At 46.1% G+C, this 22,509-nt stretch overlaps 2 protein-coding genes across 10 annotated transcripts in view; one reads left to right on the forward strand and one right to left on the reverse strand.

Moving 5' to 3' along the window:
- Window positions 1–9,220, reverse strand: part of IFT140 (intraflagellar transport 140) — an 80,875-nt gene extending 71,655 nt beyond the window's left edge. For 2 of the 3 annotated variants that reach the window (XM_027693744.1, XM_027693742.1), the window contains exons 1-4: window positions 9,142–9,220; window positions 3,578–3,753; window positions 1,970–2,191; window positions 556–677 (exon numbers count right to left, since the gene is read on the reverse strand). In XM_027693744.1, coding sequence (XP_027549545.1) covers window positions 556–677; window positions 1,970–2,191; window positions 3,578–3,724 — 491 coding nt within the window. In that variant the 5' untranslated portion in view covers window positions 3,725–3,753; window positions 9,142–9,220. Of the gene's footprint in view, window positions 1–555; window positions 678–1,969; window positions 2,192–3,577; window positions 3,754–8,832; window positions 8,885–9,141 lie in introns of those variants that run through there. The other variant, XM_027693743.1, reaches the window with a different exon arrangement.
- A 3,842-nt stretch (window positions 9,221–13,062) lies between these two features.
- Window positions 13,063–22,509, forward strand: part of CRAMP1 (cramped chromatin regulator homolog 1) — a 48,937-nt gene continuing 39,490 nt past the window's right edge. For 4 of the 7 annotated variants that reach the window (XR_003535933.1, XM_027693704.1, XM_027693709.1 and 1 more), the window contains exons 1-2: window positions 14,849–14,972; window positions 15,427–15,776. Coding sequence is in view for 6 of the 7 variants with exons in the window: in XM_027693704.1 (XP_027549505.1) it covers window positions 14,932–14,972; window positions 15,427–15,776 (391 nt within the window). In the remaining variant the exon portion in view is untranslated. The other 3 variants (XM_027693706.1, XM_027693708.1, XM_027693707.1) reach the window with 3 other exon arrangements.

Raw genomic sequence — 22,509 nt, forward strand, 5'->3', positions numbered from 1 at the left:
CATACACTGCTTGGAAAAAGGGCAAACTCAAAAAGATAAAAACAAAACTTTAATATTAGTTTTCATTTGCATTGTTTCACCTTTTTTTCCCATAAGCATTATTATTTTTATGGAGATATGAAACAGAAGAGCCCGGGCAAGGAAAACTCTTCTTTTTTACTAGAGCTGTTTCCTATTTCTTGCTTGGAGAAGAAAGAAATAATAATGTTTAAGAACTGACTTTTAATTTAATTATTTTTGCCAATACTTTAATGATAATAATGTTTCCAGTGTGCTTACTGCTTTTCATGATCAGCAACACTGCTAATTAGAACTGAAGACAGAAGAGTTAACAGCAAGAGACAGAAGGTATGGACAAGAGGATGAAGTCCTGTTGCAGCATACAGGACACAGAGGCAGCTACCAGAGTGTGAGAAGAGCTTGGAAATAAAGGGCAGTTAGGAGAAGAACCTTTTTTCATATATTTAAAAACAGTTCATCTGTGAGTAGGACTTTCTTTCTGTGGAACAAGACAAAGACCTGGTCTAGCAGAGCTTTGCCAGGGCCAATACTCACTCGCCAGGAGGGGGTGGCCGAAAGACACAGTGCCCCAGGCATTTCCCATACTCCTGCTTCACCAGGGCAGGGCCCTGCACTCTGCCTCGGTGGTCCACCTTCCACAGAAACAGGAAACCGAGCTGGAAAAAGGTAACAGTTAATTCAATCCACTTTGCACACAGATGAGAATCCAGACTTCAGCTACTCACTACACATAAAAATAAAATAAACGTTTTACTGACAGAACAAAACCTTTCCTTTCATTTAGTTGACACATATAATCACTCCCACTTAAAACTAAGCCACAGGGAATCGAAGTTATATTTAACATTATATTATCTCCTTCTTTTTTTCTTACGATTAAAAGTTCTAACTTCTTTTCAATAGTAAGATGGCAGTATTTATACCATCCAAAACTGTTTATTAAGTGCAATGCTGTCTCTTGCAGCTTAAACAACGTCACTCAGCTGTGCATCTGTGACACTGCTGTACTCCTGTCCCACGAGGCCACTTGCAGTTCATACAATGTTTGCTGGTTACCTCTGAAAATCACAGGATCCTATGACCTTGCTGGCTCCTCCTCTCACTCTTCCCTCAGCTTTAAATGTCACCAAATTCCAAAGATCCCAATTAAAACCACCTGCACCATTTATAGGAATGGAGGAAAAGCCAGCAGCTTTCTAAAGCTGCTGAGCTTCCTTCCATCTCATTCTAGGTATCCCAGCCCGTATCCAGATAAACTAAACTAGTTGCAAACTCAATTCTGAGTTTGAAACACATAAGATTGGAAATGAAAAAAAAAAAAAGCTCACTACCTGTTCACTGGAAAGGATGTAGAACTGGTCTGTTTTCAAATGGTATTTGAAAAGGACAAAGGACATTGACCTCATTATCTATCTAGGTCCTTTCCAAATAGATACGTTTTCACATTCTATCCTGTATTTTCCCAATCACTCTTAACAATCTAAAGCTTTAGCTCCTTGTTATAAAAGTTATTTGCCTTACAAATAGGCTCTCATCATAAGAAGGCACTTAGGTCTTTAGGATTCTTTGCATTTCAGGATTTATGATGACAGAAATCTCAGTGAAGATAGAATTGTAGAATCATAGAACATCTTGAGTTGGAAGGGACCCACAAGGATCATTGAGTCCAGTTCCTGGCCCGCACAGGACACCCCAACACTTACTGAGATTAGTTACACTTTTATTTAAAGAGAAATTGGTAGAACAGCAATGAGTACTGTGGAAAAAGTTAAAACCCTAAGATTTGATTTTATTCTCAAAGAGTTTTAATTTGTACCTAAAGAAAGGAAATTTCTCTCCCACAAAACTCTCCCTTCCCCTAACAATCCATTCCATGATCCCTCCCCATCACAGAGCTTCCAACACTGTGTTCCACAACAGACACACAACTGGCATTTCAGCCACTCACCTCATCCCCAGACACGAGGCAGGTACCACTCGTGCTCCAGCTCAGGACTGTGATTTTAGCGCTGTGATCTGGGGGTACAACGTGCTGCTCCTTTTCTTGTTTGTTCAGTACCACAACTTCTCCCATCTCCCATCCTGCTGCCAGGATGGGTCTGGAAGGGTGCCAGGCAAGCAATGTGACCTGAAAGCTTCTCTCCACATGTGAATCAGACACATGTTCTCCCTGTGAACCGAAATCAGCGTGAGCTCAGCCCGATGGAAACTCAGCACACGGATGCAGCCAAACCTTCAGATTCACTGTCCAGTCAGCAAGATATTTTCCTGTGATAAAGGACTGGCATGTAGGAGAGCTACCTGCCAGAGATATGAAGTGGCTACACAAATTCTCGTTGCAGCTATTTTATGTGCTAAAATGAAAATGTGCTACAACACGCAGTACATCCATTTGGAAATTGCTAATGAGAATTCAGCAGTGTTGAGTGAGGGAAAGCCTGGCTCTGCTTTTCCACGCTGTTCTTCCCTCCCAGCACATAGGAGCAGCTCCCAGTCAATATCAAGCTTTCACTCCTGCAAGGCTCAAGGCTTTGAGCACATTTCAAGGTAAAAAAATCCCCCAAGTGTTGAAAAAGAATAAAGCACATCACTGAGGACACAGAATAATCTAATGCTCCAACAGCTCTTAAAGGCAGATCCTCCTTTGGGCACGTTTGCAAGAATATTTCAGATGATTCATTTAACCTCTCTACGTATTTATTTTTTCATTTGTAGAACTAGGATGACAATTTTTCATAATACCCTTTGAAAAGTACACATTTTATAGACTACTCCTATTAACAGACTTACACATTTCCAGTAAGACTGCTGCTATATAACTTGTAGTGCTATTTCCCCAAATAGCAAGCTTTTTTCCTAAAAATTATGCAAACCAAAGCCCTCTCATGTAAAGTTTAGAGTATGCAAAGGAAATATCTGTCTACAGACAGAAACTGTACTAGGAAACAACCTACTCAAATGGAACAAGTTGAGTCTAGCAAATCAGTTCAGTCTCAAGGTGGTGGAATGATTTGTTTAATTTCCATTTCTTTGTATGTGCTACTTACTTAATAGTTAAAAAGAAGCAACAGCATGTGTTCATTTTACTTATAAGCCTGAGATTCTCATACTATGAGAAGTAAAAAGCAAGTCAGTAATCATCACAAACAAGATTTAAAGGCTGTAAAGATCAAATTTCAATCAAAAGATCAATTTAATTTATGAAGATTTTTTTAAAAACACATATAATGAGTAGCTGATGAATCTGTCATGTCCTAAATAGCACGGGACATGGATAGTAATTAAAATCCAGAGAAAGGGATTTACAGAGCATAAGTAAGGCTGCAAATATAGAGATAAAAAATGTGAAGTTTTTTAAACTATGAGAGGTTGCCCAAAGAAGCTCTGGCTGCCCTGGAAGTGTTCAAGGCCAGGTTGGATGGGGCTTGGAGCTTGGGTGTCCCTGCCCATGGCAAGTGCTGGAACTGGATGGGCTTTAAGGTCCTTTCCAACCCGAAACAGTCTGTGATTCTGTGACTCCATATCAAAACCAAAAGCAAAGTTGCTGATTATTCACCTGTTCCAGGTAGATATCCACACAGCCCCCAGCTGCTGTGCTGATGGAAGCAACTGCCAGGAGCGGGTGAAGTGGGTGCCAAGCAATGTGGGAAGGGGAGGCAACGGAATCGGGAGCGTCTGTCCGATGATCCACGTACACAGCCATAACAACAGGAGCTGCCACAGACTGCAAACCTGTCCAAGGAAAGCAAACATCTCTAGCAGGTATGCTTACAGAGATAATACATATACACTATATATGTTGTATTATATTTATCTTATGTACTATATATAAAGAGCATGCTTGAAAAATGTGGGAAAATAAAACTACAGTATCATCCTGTTAACACACACTGCACAGACATGAGAAAGTTCACAGTGGTATTTTTTTAAAAAACATGGAGAAACACCAAGCCTTGCAGTCTGTAGATTTACAGTGCACACAGGCCAGTATCAGTCCCTCACCAGTGGCTTGTGCTGGCCCATTTCAAAGGACTCTGAAATAACACAGAATTTACCAGAAAGCTATTTTCAGCACTTCATATCCAAAGATGTTAATTAAGGTACAGACTGAGCTACTTTATGTTGTAAAATCTCACTTCTGGGTTTCAAATTAAGTTTTAACACTTGTCACCACTTTGGAGCCTGGACTTTTGAAATCATACAGGATTAGTTTAACTGCTACATTGGAACTATTACCAAGATTTGAATGAAAATACTCAATAAGTGTTGATGTTCCACAGAAAAGAACCCGAGAACAAAACTCTTTTCAGAGCTGTGAGTCAGAAATGGAGAAGGTTTACAAATATGTAATACTTTATATACAGAGATGGTCTTTGGGATTTGTGCTGTGGGATCTTATTGGCTTGGATTCAAAAGAAAAACAGCTGGACCAAAACACCTTGATTTACCAGCAAACAATCACAGAGTCAGTGAACAGTTCAGGTTGGAAGAGACCACAGAGTGGGTCATCTGGTCCCACCTCCCTGCTCCAGCAGGATCATCCCAGAGCACATGGCACAAGATTGTGTCAAGAGGGTTCTGGAATATCTCCAGTGAAGGAGACTCCACATCGTCTCTGGGCAGCCTGTTCAGTGCTCAATCATTGCACGGTGAAGAAGTTCTTAATTTTCAGATGAAACTTCCAGTTTCTGCCCATTCCTCTTGTCCCGTTGCTGGGCCCCCCCAGCAGAACCTGGTCCATCCTCTGCCCTCTCCCTGCAGACAGTGACAGACAGGGATGAGGTCCCCTTTCAGTGTCTCCTCTGGAGGCTGAACAGCCCCAGCTCCCTCAGCCCAGAACTGGACACAGCACTCCAGGTGAGGCCTCACCAGGGCTGAGCAGAGGGGCAGGATCCCCTCCCTGACCTGCTGGAAATGCCCTCCCTCACACACCCCAGGATCCCCCACCCTAGTCCCAGGGCTGGTCAGGGACAGCTGGTGTCCACTGGAACCCCCAGGCCTTCTCCACTGAGCTGCTGCCCAGCAGAGCAGCCCCCAGCCCGGGCTGGGGCATGGGGTTATTCCTCCCCAGGTGCAGGACCCTGCCAAGACCTGGTGAAAACCAAACCAAAACAAAAAGCCCCCCAAAACTACAACCAAACAAACCATGAAAGGTTTAAAATACTCCTGTGACACTTAAGGGGAAGAGACCTTTTCTTCTGTCCAGCTAAACAGTGAGTTCAGAACCTGCAGGCACACACATGCTCAGCAGTGAGACTGGCTGAGGTTACCAGGATGTAAAATGGACATGAACAGACTCTTCTTTTAAGGCCTCTTCTCTTCAAACCTTCTGTCAGTGCCTAAAATAACTAATTTGCTGGTCACTTAGGTTAGAAAGGTGGGCAACTGCTCAGTAAGTTGGCAGTTCTGTATCTTGCCTCTGACACTACAAGGAACAGCATGAACTACCAGACACAGGAGCAGTCAGCCTGCAGACAAGCGATTTCATCTTTCAACAAGATCCATCCACCTTTATCATCACACTCTTCCAAAATCCTCAGCATTCCCAAAGTGGCACCTCGTGGGTCTAGTTTTATTGCCATGCAAAAAAAAAAAAAAACCCAAAAAAATTCAAATAAAATTTCGTGTGTTTTTCATCTTGATTTCATATATTTTTTCTCATATCTCCAGTTCTGTTCCAGAGTTCTGTACCCATACTACCACTTTAGTCCTTTCTAACAGGGGGAGAATTTAGTCCACATTTGCATATAAGCTTTATCTGGGCTAAAAATTTGAACTAATAAAGAATTCCACTTCAGATTAAAATAAAAATGTGAGATGCCTAAATGAAAACAAAACACCATTTGGTATGAAATAATGGTTTTATCAAAGAAACCATAGAGCTGTAATGTCTTCTCAACAGCCACCATTTTCTGCTTTTAAGTGTTCCTTGCATCTGTATTCCTAAATATTACTTATTATTATTCAGGTATTTCAGTCCCCTTCAGTGATGGAAGAGATTAAGTTTGTCAGTCTTCCAAACTGCATCTCTTGATCAGCTCACTAATATAACCATCCCTTTTGGCATTAATAGACAGCAAGAACAATTTTTCATCAATACTGTGTATATTTAAAAAGGCAGACTGGCACTTACTAAAACAAGATTCTGTGATATTGTCATGTAAGTTACAGACAATCCCTGATATAAAATACTTTCCACCATCACAATAACTATACAGAATTGTGCAGTAGACTGCTATACACAAATAAATAAATTGCTTACATAAGTGGGTTACACAGTGGTGTAAGAATAACTAAACCAACATCCATTTGCTCTCTGTAATCTTGGGAATTCATTATCTATGTATTTACTGTTGCTTCTAGCTCATGTATTTACACTGTAGCTCTGAGAGACACCTGTTCAAAAGTCTTCAAGGAAAAAAAAAGAAAAAGAAAACCAAGTAGCACTGCCTCTACAAACGATTCTGGCCCTGTACAGTCTATTTTTTCAAGGTTTAAAAAAAAATAATTTCTGAAAAAGTTAACCACTTTGTGGCTTGGAATAGAACATGACCAAGCCCCGACACCTGATCTCAGTAATCAGATCAGATGCACCTGAGAGACCGTTTTGAAACAAGCCATAGGCAATTTATGAAAACAGTAAGAGCTCATGGAATCACAGAATGGTTTGGGTTGGAAGAGACCTTTAAAGGTCATCTTGTTCCACCCCCTGCCATGGGCAGGAACACCTTCCACTAGCCCAGGTTGCTCCAAGCCCCGTCCAACCTGGCCTTGGACACTTCCAGGGATGGGGCAGCCACAGTTTCTCTGGGCAACCTGTGCCAAGGACTCACCACTCTCATCATAAAACTTTTCTTCAGACTAAACCTGCCATGTGCCAGTTTCAAACCGTTATCCCTTCATCCTGTTAGTACAGGCCTTGATAAGAATTTTCTCTCCATTTTTCCTATAAGCCTCCTTTAAGTACTTGTTAAGGAAACTTCTCTGTACAACCCTCCAGGAGCTGCCCTGTCAGTCACCTGAGCTGGGACCAAGGCCCCTGTACAGCTGCTCACTCCACACACGCAGTCAGAGTTTCCTTAACAGCTCCACCCCACGTTTCCCAGAGCAGTCTCAGATGTCCTGATCCTTAAAATAATTTAATCTTGGTGCAACAACAAAATAAAAACCCGAACTAGTGCCTCTGAGGAGGGATCCCTGGGCTTTATACTCTAAGGGTGAGAAAGTCTGGGGGTTGTTAGCTCCTGTTGTGTCTCTGAGTGTCCCTCACCTGGTTGGGCCACAGGTCCCTGTGACTTTTGTTATGCAAAGGGTTGGCAGTTCACAGCTTCTTGCCTGGTTCTCTGGCCACCCAGAGCTGAGCCTGCAGCTGGCACTGCAGCTGCACTCCAAGCTACCCGCACTGATTCCTCAGGATACTGGAAGGCCACAGTGATGTGTTCCTGGAGCCTTCTCTTCTCCAGGTGAACACCCCTAGCCTGGCTCCAGAGCAGAGGAGCTCCAGCCCTCGGAGCATCTCCGTGGCCTCCTCTGGACTTGCTCCAGAGGAGCCTCTCATATCTGGAGGCAGCTCTCCAGATGGGGTCTCACCTGAGGGGGCAGAGGGGCAGAATCCCCCCTCCCCTGCTGCCCATGCTGTGGGATCAGCCCAGGACATGGAGGGTTTCTGCATCCCAGCACACACAGACAAGGCATGTCCAGCCTCTCCCCCACCAACACCCTCAAGTCCTTTTCAGGACATTTGGGAGTTAAGGCAAATCAATAACCAGATTAAGACTGAGTCCAAAACACATATGCCCCAACTCAGGGGCAGGACTTTGCACTTGGCCATGTTGAGCTTCATGATGTTCACACAGATCAACATTAGACACAACATTAATGACTGCTCCCAGAAGAAAGAGAGATTGAAGGTAATTCTCTGTCCCTAACTGGCCAGACACAAGCCAGGTCTAGTCCAGACATCATACACCAACACTAACTTGGCCCTGTGCTCGCGATACCAGATCTTTTGGGGAAGTCCAGCCTTATTTCAGCGTTTGTCAGCTCACAAGTCAAACATCACCAGTACAGGGACCAATGCAGACAGATAACTGTCCATCATCTCAGAGAATGGGCAAGAGGTCATGTCTTTCTGCACCCACCCACCCAGACTTCCCAAAGAGTCTGTAATTTTATGAGTAGGGGAAGATTATCTTCCAATATGAGGCAATTTCCCCCCAGAAAAACCTCTCAATTCATCACTTACAAGTTGACAGAGTATTTAAATTACAAAACAAATAGCTTTGATTTGTGGGGTTTGAATTTTCTGGGATTTAGGTAGGGAACCTCGAGATCCCTATTGCTGCAAATGTCTGTGCTGAGCCAGGACACGTGCACATACATCACAAGACAATCATCAACGTCCAGGAAAACAAAAAAGCTATTCTGTCTTTGGGGACAATTCCTTAAAAACTGCTTTTATGCTGTCTCAATATTATCAGCACAGGTAGCATTTAAGGCAGGCTGATCACGACTGGGTTTGGAGCTGCTACAGCCACCAGCCCCATCTCTGGGCACACCATGAAATGGGGTTTCTGCCCACGTTGCCTCAACAGTGCCCTGACAAGACTCGACAGCTACCAAAGCAAAAGCAGAAGCTTTTCCTAAAACCTCTACCTATAAGAAAGGCTGGCTTTTAAACCTGAAATTGTTCAAAACAGTCAGACCCAGAAAAAAAAGAAACAGAACACAAAACTGCGCTGTGCTACAAAAAGATGGTTAGTGACTAAATAAATAGTCTCCTCTAAGTAGTAAAACAGACAGAGTAAAAACCTGTTTGAGTCCTGCCTCAGCCAAGAGGGAATGGAGCTCCGGGCCGGGCCCGCGCTGCTGGGCCGGGCCCCGCGGGGGTTCCTCGGCCGGGCCGTGGCCGCCCTTCGCCGGCCCAGAGCGGGCCCCGCGCACCCCCGGGCCCGAGCGGGCAAACACGGCCAAACACGCGTGTCCCGCCGCCACGTTCGCACCCGTGGGCGGACCCGCCCAGCCCCGCTCCGGCCGCCCGCGGGACCGACCGCCCTGCACCTCCCACCGACCATGACCGACCCGCAATCGCGGGCCGGGCCCGCCCCCGCCCGCTCTCACCGCAGGCCGCGGCCGCCCCGCGATGCTGCGCGTTACCCCGACAACGCGCGGAAACTGCCGAGCGGGGCCGAGGAGCGGCGAGGAGCGGCGGGAGCGGCCGAAGACTCACGGAGAGAGGCGGAAAATGCCGAGCGCGGCGGGTCCCGCGGCGGCGGCCCCGAGCGGCCCTTCCGGAGTTCGGCAGCTCTTGCAGAGATTTTTTGGGGGGGGCGGAAGGGGGAAAGGGATTCGGTAACTTTTTAAGTTACTGACCGGGTTTTTCTAGTAACATCTAAGTGAAGACACCCTACAAAGCCCTTCTGCCCCTGCCCTCGCACCACCCTGCACCTCCTCCCCCTTGCTGCTGGAAGGGACCCACCAGCATCATCGAGTCCAACCCTCAGCCTGCACAGGACCATCCCCAGCAGTCACACCCTGTGCCCCAGAGGATCATCCAAACACTCCTGGAGCTCTGGCAGCCTTGGGGCTGTGCCCACTGCCCTGGGGAGCCTGGTCAGTGCCCAACCAGCCTCTGGGGGAAGAACCTTTGCCTGAGATCCAACCTGACCCTGCCCTGACACAGCTCCAGCCATTCCCTGGGTCCTGTCCCCGGTCCCCCCAGAGCAGAGCTCAGTCCCTGCCCCTCCTCTGCCCCTCCCCGGGCAGTTGGAACTGCAGTGAGGTCTCCTCTCAGTCTCTTCTTCTCCAGCTGAACACACCAAGTGCCCTCAGTGTCCTCACACGGCTTCAAATCAAGACCCTTTCCCATCTTTGTTGCCCTGCCTTGGATGCTCCTCAGCACCCCAAGTACGGCCCAGGTCAGGTACAGCCCAGCCCTTGCCCACACTGGGCCTGCAGCCAACCCTAACAGCCAGGTTTACCCAACACCTTCAGAAGAGGCAATTCACGATCCAATCCCCACAGCACTGTCCAGTCTAAAGTCATTTGTAATTCCTCTGAAGTCTCAACACTTCCATGCAGATGAAAAGCAGCCACATCTGGTACACCTGTGACCAGCAGCTCCTGCGTGCTCTGAGGTTGGCTGGCCACGTGTAACATGTAATTTATGTGGTGTTTATCACAGTTTCCTTTCACAAATATGCAGCAATTATTGGGACCCTGCTGGGAAAAAAAAAAAGGCACCACAACTCCAACTTGTTAGCAAGTAGGAAAAAGTACTGGGTGGGAGGCACACTGCACTGAAACAGTGTTTCTTTCAGAATTATGGGCAGGCTTCAGGTAGAGAGGCAAAACACTGACTTTAGACCTTCTTGGTATAAGCCGGGAACATCCATAACCCGAGCAGCAGAACTGACAAAATCCTGTTTCCTGGAGCTTTTTATCTTCTCCTGTGCAGCTCTGACACAGTCATTTATGGCATCTCTTCAGGGTGGATCCTCGGACATGCAGTAGCCCCCTCGGCTCACTCAGGTGCCACTCCTGAAGCAGAGTTAGCAATTCATCTCTTGCCTCTGCCCATCTGACTGTTCTCACAGCGCCCACAGAAGCTTTGAGATAGCAGACTGCAAGTTGAGGATTTGGGCAGACCATGTGCAGATGCCTTGTTTTCTCAGACAACTAGGCTAACAAGTAAACTATTGCAGTTACATGGTATGATCGAGTCAGAAATACACAGCCAGCTGGAGCATCAATCAATCATCTACTTTATTATCCCTTTCTGGGCTGTAATAAAAATAGTCTAAATAACCCACTGACTGTCTCTGCTCAATTGACCACTTTAGAGCTCTCAGAATTGGCTGGTTCACTGTTACACAAAATTTTGCCCAATAACTCAACTACATATCCCTACTTATGCAGGCTTAGCGGGAAATTAAATTTTCCTGCCCTTCAATAATCAAACGAGAAGCTCTGCTTCTATCCTAAACAGACAAATGAACATGGCATCCTAGGATCCTAACATCTTCCCTCCTGAGTACCGCACTCAAAGAATCATATAATCACAGAATGGTTTGGGTTGGAAGGGACCTTAAAGATCATATAGTTCCAATGCCCTGCTACTGTAAAAGATGCCTAAGAGCTGCTAGTCCCTAAAATCCCAGGACAGGCTGCAGCAGTGCAGCTGCATACAGTGCATTTCCTCCCCTCCTCTAAGGGCTTGACCTCACAGACTGAGAGAAAAGTAAAGTTGCATGACTAGGTGCTTCCTATTCCGTAAGCAATAAGGGATTAACAATAGCAGCCTGTGCTTCCATTGAAATCCTCTTACTTGCATGGGAAAGAACTGCTTTAGCAACACAAAGATCATCTGAGATCTTTTGCCAGAATAAACAATTAAGAGCCTTTTAAGAACAAATTAATTATGAATGAAATGTAGTAGCTTCTAAGTTACCTAAAAGGAAAATACAGAACAACATCCACTTTACTGGTGGCTTTTACATCTAAGACCTTTAGAAAAGTATTTCCATGTTATAATTGGTGATTATCATGCAAATTAGATGCAAAATTAAAAGCATCTCAACATAAATCTAAAATATTAACTTTTTTCTTTCTGCTGGACAGTTCTGCCTTGCTTGCTCTATTTCTAATAAACATGCAGTGTGTTATTCATTCTTTAAAATACACAGGCTGTGAGACAAATCCTAGTTAATGTTCTTGCTTGGCCTAGAAAACCATGGCAACAAACACCGGAAGACTATTTGCATTTTGTAGCTGTGCAGGTCTGTCAAAGTAGAATAGTGGGGAGGGCCTGTGATCAAAAAAGAACAAATGGAAGTTCAAGTGTCTTTTGACGTCTCACCCTACCCCCTGCCTCTCAGCTCTTGTCCAACTCCTTTTCAGTCAGCCTTTCTTTCACAAACATTTACACACATGAGCAATTTCACACCTTAACAGTCCACTGGAGGCAATGGGGCTATTCAAGCATGGAAAGTTATTTACATGCAGAGAGAATGGAAACTTTCAACTCCGGAGCTTAATGAAACTCCATGTCTCTCTGCAAAAGCATCATGGAAATACATGGCACTAGAGATGCAGAACCCATCACTTCCTGACTATATTGTTGAATTTGTCCTGACTATTTTGTCAGGAGCAAAAATAAACCATATAATCTTGTGCCAGATTAAAACAAAACAAAAAAAAAGTAGATTTAAATACAAAGCACTGATTTAAAAAAAAAATTCTATTTAAAGCAGTACACTTAGTCACTCCCAGATAAGCTTTACAGCATATTTACAGTTTATGATGCAGAGCCCAAGGCGTGTTCAAGTTTAGTTCACCATCACAGATGAAAGACTTTCCATGGGAGACCAGTCTTCCAGAATTTAGATACCATCACGAGGCTCAAATAACTATGACTTTGATTTCTAGGTTTCAGCTTACAAAGACTTTCCTCAGAAGAGAAAACTAAGGCATCCTTTCCTGCTACGAGAGACACAAAGTTGAAAAAAAAAAAAAAAAGGGGAGGGGGGGCAGCGACCCGAGCAGCGCCGAGCCGGGGGAAGGCAGAGCGCAGAGCAGCGCCGAGCCGGGAGCAGCGCGCCGAGCCGGGGGAGGGCGCGCAGGCACGAAAACAGCAACACCGAACCCGGTGCGCGAGAGCGTGCCTTCCCCTTGGCCGCAATAAATACCCCGCCGTATGCAAATCACTCACTCGCTGACCAATCGAATCCGGAGGGCTCGGCTGTGGGGCCCTTGATTGGTTCTTTCTTTAGCCAGTCAGCACCCGATTCACGCGCCTCGCCCCGCCCCCTTACCTGCCCCGCCCCCTTACCTTCCCCGCCCCTTCCTTTGCGCGACGCTGTCGTCACGCGCCCCGCGCCGCGCTCTGTTTGGCTGGCGCCAGCGCCCCAGTCCCGCCCCCCAGCCTCGCTCCCGCCCGGCGCGGGCCAATGGGACGCGGCGGTCGGGGCGCTCCGCGGGGTCCGCGCGCCGCGGCCCCGCCCCCCGGCCAGGGCTGGGCGAGCAGGAAGCGGAACCGCCGCGGCTCTGGGCCGGCCCGAGCCCAGCGCGGCCGTGCCCGCACGGACGGAGCCAGCCCGGCACGGACGGGAGCCGCGCCCGTGGGCAGCCGGCGGGGCCGCGGGGCGGGAGCAGCCCGCGGAGAGAGGTCGGCCCCACGGCCGCCAGCAAAGCTAGGAGGGCCGCTGGGCTCGGCGCCGGCCGCCTCCCGAGCTGGCGGGTCTGGGCGCAGCCCGCGGGTGCCTGGGGCTGAGGGAGCCGGCGGCGGAACCAGAGCACGGAGGCTGCGCGGCGGCGTTGATGCGGCAGGTGAGGCGCGGGGGGACCGGCCCGACGCCGCTCTCCCGGGGTGCGGTGGCGCTGGGGGGACGCGGCTCTGCGGCTCCCGTGGGAGGGAGCGGAGGGACGGCCGAGAGGTGTGGAGCACCAGAGCAGCGAGCCTGAGGAGGTTTTCTCTTCGGGAGCAAGAGAAACGTGGTGAAAACGAAAGGAGAAAGCGGCTGAGACGGGGACACTGGGCTTAGGGCGCTGCCGGAGGGCTCAGGCAGAACGCTAGAAGGAGCCAGCAGTTGGGAAGTGGGATTTGCTACTCTGGTCCTGTAAGGAAGCGTCCCCAAGGAGTGTGTCTTTGGTGTCCCCCAGCTAATCTCTGGAGGATGCCTGTGGGTGTATTGTTTAATTTGCAGCAATAAAGCCAAGCTTGGAATTATTTAAGCCTCGCTTACGTGAAGTTTTCGAGCACAGGCTGTCAGAACTGTAAGAATTCTGTCCTCAACGGGAAACACTGCAGCTTTTGGTATATGGAGAATCAGTCAGTAACTAGGGACCTGTCAGGTGAATAACCAAGTTTCAATATGAGTTTAGATCCACAGTTCAGATGAGTTTATTGAGTGTTCACGAAGAGAGGAACCTTGCCCAACACAATTCTGGATTGGTAAATTCAGTGGTTTAGCTGAAAATTAGAGGGAAAAGTATCATTTTAAAAGTAGGAATACAACCCATAAAGAGTAACCTCACAAATTTGTAGGCCATATCAGGTTGATGCATCTTCTTTCTTTTGAACCTCATTATCCTGATGTCAGCCTAACCCCTAGTCATTCCAATGTTTGTGATATGCAGAATTTTCTTCTCCTATTGGTTTTTATCTTTCCCCTTGATGGAGGTTGGATGGCGGCTCTTGCCATGGTGACAAGGCAGCTGCATCCCAGCTGCTGCTCCTTGCTGGGTGCTGTAAGTGGTTCTTTCTTGGAGGATGACTTCTTTTAGGTATGGTGTCAGTAATATTTCTACACTCTTCAAGGAAAACCCAAACAGTTTTTGGGTTTTAACAGATAATGTGGTTTAATGCCTTAAGCTTGCGTGCATATCCCACGCTTTGTTCCAAGTATTTGAAAAAAAAACTTCAGAATTGAGAGGATTTGTGAAGCCAGCACAGCGAGCTGTCATCCCAGCAGCTGGCCCCACCGTCGGGTTCGGGGTGGAACTTGAGAGATGCCTTGGGGGAGCCCAGGGATGCTCCCCTGGCACACGAGGGTTCAGAGCTGCTCTGCTCGGGCAAGGTCTGGGCGAGGCAAGGGCGCACAGGCCGCCACAGGTGCCTCCGGAGTTTGTTGCCCTCCAAATTGGGGGGGGAGGGGAATTAATGAATGGGGTGTCATTAATTATCCCCCCGCGCGGGCGGCGGCCGGGGGTGCTGGCCCGGGGAGCCGGTCCCGCTGACAGCCCACGGTGCCGGCGGGAAGGAACGCGGGGTGGGGGCGGAGGGGAGCGGGAACCTCGGGAGCCTCGGCCGGTCCCAGCCCCAGACACACTCACACACACACACACACACACACACACACACACACAGAGAGAGAGAGAGGAGGAGAAGAAGCCGCCGCCGCATCCAGGAGCATGGATCCCCCCCCCGCAGCGGGCCGGGCCGCGGCTCCGCGGTGAGGAGAGAGGGCAGCGAGCCCCGGGTCCGCCCCGGGGGCTGCGATGGGGCAGCGGCGCTGCCCCGCTCGGCTCTGCCGGGCCGGCGCTGCCGCTCCCCGGGCACCGGCCGAGCGCTGCCGCACACCCGAGTTTGGCCGGGCGGATTTCTCGGCCGAAGGCGGCCCAGAGCCTTTCGGGACGGGGCCGGGGGGCTGCCGGGGGGGCCCGGCTGCCGTTTGGGCCGGTTTGGGGGGGGTTGCGGCGGGGCTTTCCCCCTCCCGCCTTCGGCACAGGTTGTTGGGTCGGGACAGCAAACGAAAGGGGATTTAGTAACAAACAACGGCGGCCATGTTGAGAGGAATTTCTGCAGCTAAACTTCTCCCCTCTCAGCCCAGGGGTTTCTCTGCCTCCCCGGGGGGCTCCCCGGCCTGACTGTGTGCCCCCCTCTTTTCTCTCTCTGCTCCCCCGCAGGATGACAGTGAAACTGGGAGAGAGCAGCGGGGAGGAAGGGGTGAAAAAGCTGGGCAAGAGAGCCGGAGGAGATGAGGAGTCCCTGGAAGAAGAAGGGGCAGGAGGAGGAGGAGAGGCAGCTCCAGGCAGCAGTAGCACAAAGAAAGAAGAGAAGATCATTAACAACAACACTACCAGCAGCCCCCCACCGAACCCCAGCTTGTCGCCGGCCCCGGCCTCCCTCCAGCCCTCCCACAGCCAGGACCAGCATCATTTTCTCAGGTCCAGCGTCAGACCTCAGAGCAAGAGGCTGAAGAAGGATTCCCAGGCATCCTCCTCGGTTGGCAGCAGCACTGCTGGAAAAGGCAAAGGTACTGTGTTTTGGCACCCTAAAAACATGCAGGCAAGGGGGGTGGCAAGGAGGGAAGGCACCTGTGGGGCTATGGGTTGTCATTCTTCTTCTGTGGATGCCATCTTTTGTTTGGTTTTGGGAAGGTGTTTTGGGGCTTGTTTCTCACAGTAGCTGAAATCTTCTTTGTGTCCCAAGGCTTCAGCTTCTCTGCTGCCCACTGCTCTCACTGCACTTCCAGAAATGGGGAGTCTGGATGTGGATGTGGGGAAGGAAGAATTCTCCATTATTGAAGCAAATCTTTGATTTCTGCATTTCTTCTCTCTCAAGTTTGAGGAAATGCCTGTATTTTGATTAGGAAATGAGACTCTAGATAGCTGTGTAATCAGGTGGCTGCACTCTGAATTCTGTTCTTAGATAATAACAAAATATTCACTAGGTGCTACTTAGCAAAGGGTAAAAAAAACCAACCCACAAAACATTGGTGATTCACCCCAGTTATTTCTATGATCCAAATAACTATTTTGGAAACAGCTATGAAATACATATATTGCCATATTTGTTTTTAAGGTTTGGGGAGTCCCGTGTTTCTGTTTCAGAACAGTTCGGGCATTTCAATGTAATTTGAGTTTATATTAAGATTGTTTTATGTACATCTGAATGTCTGTAGGTGCAGACATACACACACCTGCTTTTTCACTTAAGCTTTGGAGACAAGAATTTGATTTTTTTCAGAGCTGTTTCTAACTTGAGTAGCTGGAAGGCAGCAGGGATATTTGAATATCTTGGTGCTATTGTGTGCTCAGCAGTGACTGGATGACATCTCAGCACTGCAGTTGAGCTGTACTTGAGCCTAATTTTGGATACCTTGTGCAAAAGTACTCGTGTTATTTTCCATTAATTTTTGAGGAAAACAGCACTCAAAGATTTCTTCAATATTTGAAATAATGAAGTTTACTCTTGTCTGCTAAATTGGAGTATAGCTCCATGGAGCATAACTATGTCTTGGAGGTTACCTCACTCTGTTCCATCACAGGGTTGTGCACATGCTGGGCATTAAGTAAGCATTACAGTTATGATAGTTTTGTGTTGCAGTAATAAATCAGTGCAAATTGGGATATTTTGGTTATTGTCATATCACAAAAAAATTCTTGAACTCCGTTGCTTGACAGTTTATATAATTGACTAAAGTATTTTTGAATACTGTAGTAAGTCCTCTTTAATCTCTTGACTGTTAAGTGAAAACTCTCTGTGTGGTGTTGGAGGACAGAACAGAAAGGCCTATGTAATTTTTTTCCTGGTTGCATGAAACCAAATAAACAAACAGATGGAATACCCAGGAGTGTTTAGCTTCAGATAATTATTTCCAGGGTTGTAAATAGTATTAGATACAAGGAGGTGTTTCTTTGAAATGCATCTTGTCCATAATTGACAAGTTGAATATATCCACTTGAAGTTATTCCATTGCTTTGGAAGCATATACACGTGTGAACAAATACATGGGTCTTTGTGTAAGTGTATATTCATGTTTGTGTATTCGTACATGAACATTCATTTCTAATTTTAGAGCAGCAGAATGATTTTTAACTAGATGTATCAATAAAATAGAAAAGGAAATTTCCTTCATTTTTGCAATTCAGACTCCAAAACCACCCTAATAAAACTACATACAGAACAGAAAATATTATTTCAGTAATCTGTCGCAGATAGTGCTTGTAATTGCTGTACCTGGCTACGTTGTCAGCTTTGGGGGAACTTCTAAAATCATCAGAAGTGACAGTGGGTGGTGGATTTGCGCTTTTCACTTCTGGAATTGTAAGACCAGCCACAGCTCTGCCTGGCCAGGTTTGGTGTGAATATGTCAGATTGATTGATTTCTCTGATATGGTTGAGATGATAACCATCAGATTTTGGAGAACAAAGCCATGGAGCGGAATCCTCTCTAATTTGAGTTCTTTATGTTCAGAGATGCATAATGAGAGGTTTTCCAGGCTTGTCTGAATTCTCCACAGTGGAATGCCTTGTGAGCAGAATTCATAGTGCTCTGTATTCTGAGTGAAGTGTCTCACAGAGCCAGCTTGGGATAGGGCAGGATTTAGGATAGGGTGGAGATTGCTAAGAGAGATTGGACTTAAATCTTTGCATTCGCTGTCCCACCATCTTTCTCCTTTCTCTGTAAGTATAAAAATGATAAAAAGCTGGAACGCATGTGCTTTGGATCAGCTCTGGAAGCTTTTCCATTGTTTATGTCACAATCAAGCTGGTGGCTGCACAAGTAACTCTGGCACTGGCCAGCAGGAGTTACCAGACCACACTTATACTTGGTCCATAGAAACCAGAAACTTGTTTTTGTTGTAGTCATTCAATAATGACACTTAAAATTTTATTGAAGTGATTCGACTTCTAGAACCTGTGTGTTCTAGACTAAAAACTCTCTCGATAGTTCTTAAAGAGTGTAATCAGTGTGCTTAATTTCTTTCAAATGGTAGTTGCTTATCCCCATCATGTCTTCAAAAGAATTTTGAAAATAGTATTTTTTTCTATGTGTTGCAAATTTCTTTTTACTTTTGACATTTGTGCTTTTAGGGCCCTAAATTGGAGCAGACAAATTATTGATCAACTTGACAGTAAACTGTAGCAAGAGTTTGCCCACTCGGCAGCTGCTGACTTTCAGCTTTATCTTACTGTGGTTCAGGGAAAACTGCTCTTAATAATTCTCAAATTCTGCCTACTAGTGTATATAAACATGTTGCTAATCGTCAGATTGTCCTGACATACTCTTTAATTGCACCTTTGGATCCCGTCTCTTGCTTTTTGTTTACTGAGGTGCACTTTTGAGTTTAAGGCAAAAATTACATAGAAAGTAGTACAGTAAAATAAAGTTTGAAAACTATTTGACTTCAACAGCCAATCCATTTAGAATTGTGAGAAGGTTTATCAAATTTCCTGCACAAATATCTAAATATCTGCTTTTTTTCTTTTTGGAATGGTTATGATACTATTTTCAACTGTCGGTCATCTTTTTATTTTATTTTCAAGTTCATAGTCTGCACCTCAACTGGTGTATGCCTTTTGAAGTATGAAGTGAGTCTTCAAGTGACTTGCAAGAAACCATAGGAGGAACTTGAAGGACTGGTGAAGTGGATACAGTTTATTATGAGAGTTCCAATGCAGGGAGGTTCATTGAGGGAAAAGATGCAGAACAAGTTAAGGTTGCTGAAAAAGAGGGATTGCTTGGAGTCTGCTTCTTCCATCCATGCCACATGGTTGCTGAGCACCAGTGTTAAGGTGTGCTTTTGTCCATAAAGCCAGAACAGATTGAATACACGTGTGTAGGTTGTGGCCACTTTGGTAAAAACCAGTGTGGGAATACATGGCCATCGTGTCCTGTGGATGTAGCTTGAACTAGAGTGGAGTATTCCCCTTTCCATGCTTTCATCCATTTTCTGAGTGCAGAATGAAGTCAGGAGGAGTAGCTAATGGTGATGAGCTGAAGCTTGAAGATGTGTTTCATGCTGTTGCTCTGGATTTATTCCTAAAATGTGTAGAATGGCTCAAAAAAGTATTCGCAAAAGTATTTGCAATAATAAGCAGCTCTTTCTTGAAAAAAGAATTATTCAGCTGAAAGCACTAGTTGAATTAAAACATTTAATTTTTTGGCATGGTATAGAATTTGCTAGAAAGCAGTCTAGTTTCAGCACATCAAAGTTGCATGTCCCAGTAGCGTGTGGTTAAATCAACTATTGCCTTTTCCTGTGGAGAGGATGTATGTACCAAAACACCTGATGTGTGTACTTACAGTGTGTTTTGTTGTATCTTCCGAAGTTCGTATGTTGTAGCCTTCATTTGAGATGTCATTCCTCCAGCTTTATTTCTCTAGGACATGAATCACTGTTCAAGGACTATTGGTACAGTTCCTTGTTCTAACATTTTCCTGAATTCTGTCCATCTCGTTTGCACTCGGTACCTCTCTTTCCATCCTACCCTGACATGCTTTCATTCATTCTTTGCCCTCCCAGTTACTCCAATTCTGCCTCCCTCCCTTTGGAAGTGGCTCAGGACCAGGACTGTGCAGTATCTCAGCCCACAGCATAAGAGGAGGGTTTTCTCCTGTGCCCTATGCAGCAGGTGCTGAACTCTGACAAGGCTGCAGGGTTGCAGAGCTGCGGGGTTTGGATGGAACTTCATGCTGGGCTTTATGGGTGTTTTCTAATGGAAGAGCAAGAGAATAATGATTTACTGGAGGTGGAGGAGTAAGCAAATGTATAATAAACCCTGTTTATTTTTTATAGCTCTGCTTGGTTAGCTCAGATAGTGCTGCCTTTCAGACATGGTATATTGAACATATCCTGTCCGGGCAGAGGCAAACCTTCAGTATAGTTTTGTTAGGAGGCTCCTTTTGATAACTGACACTGGGTTTGTTTTAAACACATTCAGCTATCTCTTGGTTGTGCTAATTTTGCAACTGGTAGGAGTTAGAGGAAGGTAGGCTGTGTTTATCCCTGTAGGACAGGCATCCGTTGACTCTGAGATGAGCTCAGCTGGTGAGAGCAGGGTGCCAGTAACACCAAGGTCGCAGGTGCAATCCTGGTGTGGACCGCTCTCTTAAGAGTTGGACTCAGTGATCCTTGTGGGTCCCTTCCAACTCAGAATATTCTGTGATTCTCTGTTTCAAACTTTGGAACACTATATGCCGTAGCCATGTCGTAAGATATAAGCTGTCCTAGACCTGCCCTTCTCAGGACTTCATGCTGTGCACTGTGGAGGCACACAGAGTAGAAACTAGCACTGAAAATGAAGTTTTGACTTGCGTAGAATGTGTCTGTCTCTCTCCCTCTGTCATCTGTTTTTTCTTCTTAGCTACAATTGCTGGAGACAATAGCAGATTGGTGCTAGCCTGCAGCTTTCTTGGGCTGTCCTTCTAGGGGCTTCACTTAAATTCCTACAGCACACACTTTCTGTTCTTCACTGCAGTACACAATGTAATATCTGTAATGGCTAGACGAGGGACTCATTTACCAGCGATCAGAAAGAGAGTTTGTATGTTTGTCTTTGATGTCTTTTTCATTAAAATTGAGAAGTGAATGCTCAAGGAGGAATACTCTGTCGTGAGAACAGCAGAATGCATTCGAAGCTCCTGAAAAGGGCAGATCACAGCACCTCACCCAGCTCTGGTGGCATTGGATTTTTTGTTTTGAATGTATCTCGTACCATAGGAGAATGTTTTGAATGTATTCTCGTACCAGAATGTCGTACCATAAGACTGCTGAGCTCTAATGCAGGTTTTTGACAATAAAATACACACTCGAAGTTGTTTTCTGGTGTGGCCTCCTTAATGGCAATCTTCACTGAAACCCTGTTTGAAGGTGATCTTGTGTAATTTAGCCTTGCTGTTGGCTCCTGTAGAACCCAAGAGAGAAGAAGAAAGAGTTTTCTGAAGAAAAGTTCCTGGCAAGTTGCAAGTAGTCATTTGTGTACTGCACTTTGGGGAGTGAGTTTGTCCTAGCACTCGGCCTTTGGGCTGTGGCCTGCAAGAGTTTGAACGCGTTGTCTCCTTTACAAAGGCATTCCCCGATGGATGTTCCACCTACAGTGACTGGTGACTCCTGAGGAAGTTGAGATGTTGTGAGCCAAGCCTGTGGAACACCCTATGTGTTGGGATAGATGGCTGTAGAGGGGATTAACTCTGGGGATTCCAGCTTCTGTGTGTGGAATCTGTCATAGAAGATATGAATTAGCAGGCCTGTAAGAGCTGGCATGGAAGACTGAAAAGCAAACACTTGAGATGCTACATAGAGCCTGGAAGGAAGAACTTGTGGCTGTAGCCATGATAAGACCCTGATACTGTCAGTGTTTCAGTTATTTGATACCTGCGTGTTCCATTGTTTTTCATTTTCATATCAGACTCTTAAACTGCAGTCTTAGAATGCCTTTATATAAATTTTTGCAAGTGTTTACATTTTGCTTAGAACTACAGAGGCAGCTTTTTCCACAGGAATGTATTTTGAGATGACATTATACCAGTCATAGATAAAAGAAGTCCTTATAATGGGGCATTTAAATGGGTGAGAAGGCTGGATAAAGGGAATCAGTGTTTCTCTGAAACATGGGTGTTCTGGTCTCTGATTTTGTCGGAGGTTACAGTTCAAATACCAACTACAAAAACATGATATCTTTGCAAACTGTGCGTTGAAAGCTGAGGGAAGATGCTGAGAACTTACACATCCAAATGTCTGCCTTGAACCTTGTATGCCGGTGCTGGTGCTCTGGTGCACCTGCAGCAAAGGGAAGGAGTTGTCATGGCTGTCATGGTGTGGATGTCCAGGCCAGTGGCTGGGTGATGCAGGATGAGTAGATGGGGGGGGAAAGTCCAGCTTGTCTTTGTCTCTTCTGCATGTTCTCCTTTTTTTATAAATGATTTTACTTAGAACAAGCACCTGAGCAGGTTGTTGGAGTGAGCCCCCTCCTTCTCCCCAGCGTTTTGCAGCAGTAATGGTATGGTTGGCCTCAGGGGACCTTCTTGTTTTAATGCATTGCTGAAGTTTTAAATTGTCTGTTGTTGGGAATTAATCATAGAATCATCAGTCATTAGTGAGGGGATGAAAGCTCGTTAGTTGTCCTCTAAAAAGAATCTCATACAGCAAGATTGAAATAATGAATTTATGGGGGGTAATTTAATGATGTATGACTATTTTTGCTTTTGCCTTTTATCCTGAGTTGGTTTCTAATACCATGTTTTAGAATATGGTGCATTC

The sequence above is a fragment of the Neopelma chrysocephalum genome, unplaced genomic scaffold (genome assembly GCF_003984885.1).
Source record: "Neopelma chrysocephalum unplaced genomic scaffold, ASM398488v2 Primary Assembly neopelma1_93, whole genome shotgun sequence".
NCBI classification, from domain to species: domain Eukaryota; kingdom Metazoa; phylum Chordata; class Aves; order Passeriformes; family Pipridae; genus Neopelma; species Neopelma chrysocephalum.